This window comes from Pteropus medius, unplaced genomic scaffold (assembly GCF_902729225.1).
Source record: "Pteropus medius unplaced genomic scaffold, Ma_sr-lr_union100, whole genome shotgun sequence".
NCBI lineage: Eukaryota > Metazoa > Chordata > Mammalia > Chiroptera > Pteropodidae > Pteropus > Pteropus medius.
This window is the reverse complement of record NW_024344378.1, coordinates 44,952,098-44,958,420: the sequence shown is the minus strand read 5'-3', so window position 1 is coordinate 44,958,420 and position 6,323 is coordinate 44,952,098. Positions and strand designations below refer to the sequence as shown.

The 6,323-nt window shown below is 50.5% G+C and overlaps 1 protein-coding gene across 1 annotated transcript; it reads left to right on the top strand.

Annotated features, from left to right (window-relative positions):
- Positions 1-360: 360 nt before the first annotated feature.
- PCBD1 (pterin-4 alpha-carbinolamine dehydratase 1) lies at positions 361-5,653 on the top strand. Its single transcript, XM_039872048.1, has 4 exons — positions 361-448; positions 3,257-3,388; positions 3,881-3,961; positions 5,092-5,653. Exons 1-4 carry the CDS (start codon positions 446-448, stop codon positions 5,188-5,190), a joined length of 315 nt encoding a protein of 104 aa, XP_039727982.1. The 5' UTR covers positions 361-445; the 3' UTR covers positions 5,191-5,653.
- The last annotated feature ends 670 nt before the right edge of the window (positions 5,654-6,323 follow it).

Sequence of the window (6,323 nt, the reverse complement as noted above, 5' to 3'; positions counted from 1 at the left end):
CATGATCTTGATTGTGGTGATGGTTGCACAGGAGCATACATATGTCAAAACGCATCAAACTGCACACTTTAAATATGTGCAGTTTATTGTAGATCAATACCTCAATAAAGTGTTTTTAAAAAGAAAAAAATAATATCGCCCCCAGGGTCACACAGCTGGTAAGTGGCAAAGCGCGATTCAAACGCCTAAGTCTGCATTTGTAGCCGGCTCCCTTAACCCCTGAGCTCCCCGAAACAAGGGCACGAAGGTAAGCGCTGGAAAGGAGCCGACGCCGGTCGCAGCTGGCGGGAGTTAATGATTACGGGTGGCGCTCCTCCCCGGCTGCGTGCCCGCCCCGGGGCGGCCCGAGCGCAGCCCCGCCCTACGGCCACCCAGTGCACCCCGCGCCGCGCTCGCCCTCACCGCCGCCACCTGCTGCTCGCCCACGTCCGCGCTGCGCCCCAATATGGTGAGGGGGGATAGCGCGCCCCCGCTACCGACGCAGCCCCGTTAGGAACAGGCGCGCAGTGGGGTCGGCAGAGAGTACGGGGGCCACACGGGGTCCCAGGCCTGGCCGGCTGCAAGGACAGGGCGGGGCAGGGTGGGGGAGGGTTCCTCTGATCCCCTCCCAGACAGGCGCGCGCCCGGTGGAGAGTCGGGGTCTGCGCTTTGCTCCCATCCCCGATGGTGCCGCAGGGGTGACTGAGCCCCGGAGAGGGCCGTGGCGGGTCCAGATAACAGCCAGGCCTGCCCCTGGCTCTCAGGCCAGAGCCCCTAGGCGCCACAGTGCCTCGGGCGGGGCTTAGTAATCGCCCTAGGCGGAGGTGGGGTGGTGGGACTAGGGCCAGGGGTTGAGGGACAGATATCGTTCCCCTCCGGTTCTATTCTGTATTTGGGGAAGGGAGGTGGGGTAGGCGGAGACACCTGTGTGTGTGTGAGGAGGAAAGACTGAATTTGTGTGTTCCTCTGCATGCCTGTTTACTGCCCTTCCGGCTTGCTCTTCTGGGCGCAGGAGCTGGCCAAGCCCTCTGTGCACCCGTGTTGTCCCCGGCCTCGGAGCCAGCCCCTGGGACCTAGTTTGAGGCCTTCACCTAAGCAGTGGGGACATGATTGATTGCTCAGAATCTTCTATCCTCCAGGCTAAGTTTCCCCCAACACCGAGGGTCCCAGGCCCTGTGCTCACCTGTGCTTCGGCACCCCCACCCCAGTTAGAGAGGTGAAGGTGAGACCTGGGGGCAGCCAGAAGAGGGGTAGGCCCCAGAAGCTTTACTTCATAGCCCATTTCTTGCTTGAATGTGTTAGGAGCAGTCCAGACTGCAGTGACACCTGGGAGGGCATTTTGAAGGCTGTGGCTCAGAGGCAGAGGAGGTACTGAGTGAGGCTGACTGTGAGGTGCACCAAGGACCCAAAGATGCAGGGTGTGGGTAATCAGTAACTCCTTACACACTCTCCCAGAGGCCCAGGCCAGGCAGGCCTGGTCTGTGATTTACTAAGTAAACACCACCCCTTCACCCTCTCTGAGGGGCTTGTCGGTTCAGCCCCAGGCTGTGAGTCTTGGGGGATTCCAGAAGACTCTAAAGAGAAAGGGAGCTCCCAGGAGTACCCACCCACTCCTTTCAGAGCCAAAGAACTAAACGGTGGGCTCTGATGCCTTGGCTGACATCTGGTCATCTGGTTGCCTGGATACGTGGACCAGGCTTATCAGCCACTGAGAAAGGGCCAGCTTTGGAATAAAGATGGGGGCTGGGCATGTGATGTGGATCTCTACTGCTGTCTCTAGACTTCCGGAGCCTAGGAGAGGAGACAGACCAAGTCAGATCTTCCAGAGAGAACACGGGTTTTCAGGAGGGAGAAAAAGACCGACTCCTCAGAGTGCTGCAGTACTTTTCCGATTCTCCCCAAATCTGCCCCGCCCATCATAAGCCTACTTGCCCCAGGAAGCCTCCTTTTAAAACTGCAGATGACATTCCCTTATTAAAGTGTCCCACGGGCTCCTCGCGCTGATGTGAAGTGGAAGTTCTGGTCTCCTTTTACCCATGAAGCCAAGGAGCTGAGTGTGTGGGGTCATCTGGCTGGAGAATGGCAGAAGTGGGGCTTGAACCAGTCCTGCCAACTCAACTCATGGCTTCAAGTCTGTGGCCTGCCTCATAAATGCTAAATTTAACCTCCCTCACATTCTCTCCCCAGACCTTCTTAATCTCATCTTTCATTTAGCACTCTACAGTTTGTCCTTGGTTAGTTCTACTTCAGGAGCCTAACTCTGGGATCCCTTAAGCTCCCAGACGTGGATCTTCCCAGAGGATGAGACCTTTACTTCCTTCTGTTCTCTGAAGGTTCTGCTCATGGCCTGAACTGTACCAATTTGGGCTGCCCCGAGGGCACTTTGCACAATAGGTAAATATATGGATGGGGCACCAGGTTTGCCAGCCACTTTGGCCAAGTTACTTCCACTTTTAACAGAGCTGTGTGGCTCCAGCTTCTCAGGCCAACAGAAAAGGTGGAAGTCTGAACCCTAGGCCTGGCAGCAGGGAACCAGAGGCTGCATGGGAGCATTCTGGAGTACCTACTAGGAGGTAGTGCCAGTGGTTGTCAACTGCGATGTGGCTAAGAATCACCTGGAAGTTAAGTGCTGGGTCTTTTGCTGGCCCCAGGGAGGCAGAGGCACAGACCCACTTTGGGAACAATGCCTGTGCTCTCACTGACTGGGGGTGAGGGTGGGGAAGAGCAGTGGTCATTTCCCTCTTCAGGCCTGTTTCCTTTTCAGTACACCTGACAGTGTAACAGTAGGGGCAGAGGGATGGACTGCATAGGTCCATAATAGGAAAAGGAAGGTTGGACAGTCAGGGGGTACTCTTTTTCTGAAAGGTTGTGTTGTAATACATAAACAGCTGGGATTGGTTTTGCTTGTACTGCCTCATTAATGTGAGAAACCTAGTTTTTTGGGGAGAGGGCTCTGTAAGGCTTTGGGGGCAAGGGTGAGGGAGAAGTGTTTGTCAGTCCCAAAGATTTACATCACACCTCAGGATTTTCTGTTCTTCTGAGTGGAATGTAAAATCTAAGAACCTATCAGTGCATGAGCCAGGGCCCCACCTCCAGGGCACGGTGCCACCCTAGACACCTCCCAGACTATTGCTTTAGACCAGCTGTCCTTTGACTGTGTCACCCCACCTCCAGAGCAGCCAGTGGAAGCCGGCTCAATTCCCCCAAAGGTCTGGGGCCCTCTCGTTTGTCCTGTACAAAGAATTGCCCTTGGGCCTCTGTTTGTTCCCTTTCCTAGGCTGGCAAAGCACACAGGCTAAGTACTGAGGAGAGGGACCAGCTGCTGCCAAACCTGAGGGCTGTGGGATGGAATGAGCTGGAAGGCCGAGACGCCATCTTCAAGCAATTCCATTTCAAAGACTTCAATAGGGTATGGCACCAGGGTGGGACAGAGTTTTCTGAGACTGGGGCTAGTGGGGTCACACTCCAGAACTTGTCCTCTCCCTTAAAGTCATGTTAACCAAGACTCTCAGACACTATATTAATTCAGGAAGTGTCATCCGTGGGGATTGGAGAGTGGGTAAATGAGTCTTGGGCTCTCCAAACCTGGAACTTTGAGAAACAATCCTTAGAGGATATAGTTAAGTAGGAAACATTTTAGTAGACAGAGAAAAGATTGACCAAGACTAAACACCTTGTTAGTGACTCGAGTAACAAGACCTCCTTCCTACTCCAGAAAGACCACCTTGAACTCCAGCCTCAGAGCCAGTGGCAGAATGCCAGGCAGAATGATTAAAGCTAGAAGGGGTTTCCTTACAGGAAGCTCATCCAACCTCCTGATTGAGGCCTTACACTGGCCATATAAAGGTGCCCAGCAGTCTCTTTCTCAAAACACTAACCTAGGTCTTACTTCACGAAATAGGCTTTTGGCTTCATGACAAGAGTGGCCCTGCAGGCGGAGAAACTGGACCACCATCCTGAATGGTTTAACGTGTACAACAAGGTGAGTGATGTGTGCCTGTTGTGCTCGGCCCTGTCCCAAGTTCTGAGAACGCCACCTCATTCTGAAGGCCCCTTCCTTGGATTTCCCTGTGCCCGCTCCTCACCCATAGGTTGACTGTCCTCTCCTGCTTCATTCATCTTCCTAGAATCAACATAAACAAATACTCGGTCTCACTCTACATTAAAGAAATGCAAATTAAAACACTGTGAGATAACCTACGGTTAAAGTAGACATTAAATAGACAGCAAGATGGCAAAATCCATGGAAGGAAAGCCCATGGGAATCAGACATATTCACTGTTAGTAGCTCTACATGACTTAAATCTTTCTGGATGTACAGAAGAATGAAAAAGTAATAAAACTGAACTAAGAAGAGCCATGCACAGCAAACAGATCGGACTGGCTGCTGAATGAACCGGAACAGTCATTAGATGCCTGCCATGTGCAAACAGCTATCCTGGATTCTTTCTAAAAACGTTAAGGCTGGAAAAGATGATCTGTAAATGGATAGTGTTTAGGAGCTGGAGTTGGTTTTGGCCTAGTCTTTCACTTTTAGGTTGCTGTTGATATTTGGATATTTCATTTACCCTATAGCTAAAGTCACCATTGTTTTTGGAGATGTAGTAGAAGATAGCAATGTTATAAAAACATGTCAGGATGGCAGACCCCAGGGCAGATTGTAGTATCTGGCTATTACAGGCAGGCCACACATATACTGCGAGTCAATTCCAGCCCACCACAATGAAGTGAGTATCACAATAAAGCAAGTCACACGAAATTTTTGTTTCCCAGTGCATATAAAAGTTATGTTTGTGCTACACTGTAACCTATTAAGTATGCAAAGCATTATGTCTAAAAAACCAATGTACATACTTTAATTAAAAAATACTTTATTGCTAAAAAAAAAAAATGCTGTCTGAGCCTTCAGCAAGTTATAATCTTTTTTTGCTGCTGGAGGGTCTTTTATTTCAACTGGTAAAAAAAAAATGCAGTATCTGCAAAGCACAATAAAATGAGGTATGCCTATTTTCTGGAGCTCTTGATGTGGCTGAGCTGAACAGCTGGTGCCTCTCTTTGCCCTGAGGGTAAGTAGTGGAATCAGCAGGCCCCGAAAATCTGCTTTTGTTTCAGGTCCATATCACCCTGAGCACCCACGAGTGTGCGGGCCTTTCGGAACGGGACATAAACCTGGCCAGCTTCATCGAACAAGTAGCTGTGTCCATGACATAGACCCAGCCTTTCCGCTTTGAATTCTTCAGGGAAAGAAGTGACTGAACTGGAAATCCAGAGAGAAGGAATGGGGGAGCCCCAGAATGTGGCTACAGTCAAAATTGCCAAGTCCACCCTGCTTCCTCCATGGAGGGGTGAGTGCTTGCTGTGGAAAGAGATGCCAGCATCACTGCCGACACCAGGAACTTAGACCTTTCCCCCGCACACCACACTCTTCATCCTTGGGGCTCTATTAAATGTACACTAATTTGAATAAGATCTTCTCATTCTTTATAACTTCCCAGCAACAGCAATGATTTTCTTTCCAGGCTGTGCCTTTGCTCCCTTTCTAATTCACTTCTCAGGAAGCTGTGATAGAAGCTATGCTTAAGACAAAATCTTATCTTAGAAAAAGCCAACCCTATCCTATGTGACAGAAACACATGTGCTTTTACGCCTCAAATAAAACTATCGTTTCACTTGGCTTCAGGCTCTAGAATCTTCTTTTCCACAGGTCAGTCCAAACAGGAGTCAAGCATTTAAAGCACTTACTATGTGCAAGGATCTGGGGAAAAGGAAATCAGACCACCCTGCCTTCAAGGAGTTCATTATCATCTAGTGGAAATAAACAGGAAAACAGTTAACTATTCCAAGGCAGGATGAATTCACACTAGAAGCAAGGATAAGAAATGAGCTATGAGCTAAGAGAATGGGAAGTGATTAACAAGGGTCAATCTGGTGGCTTCATTTGAGTTATGCCGCAAAGACCTGGATTCTTTTTTTTTCCCCCCTCTTTAATTCGCCTCCCGCCTACAACACACACTTCCACCCCTGACTTACGGGTGTTGCCCATTTCCCCTTGAGAGCTGGATCTCTGAAGGCGGGGTGTCTCTTCCTACATGCTCACAGCTTGCGCCTACATCCAGGTGCACCTGGGGGGCCTGGTGCACCCGGGGTGCGAACCCAGGACCTTCTGCCTGTAAAGCAGACGTGCTAACCACTACGCTATGGAGCCAGCCCCAAAACCTGGATTCTCAAGGCAGAGATGGCTGAGAGAGCATCATGAACAAAGATAAAGGAGTGCAGGGCACCTGCAATATATGGTGAAACCTGACTAGAAAGGCAATCAAGGGCCACAGTATCAGGGAGCTTTC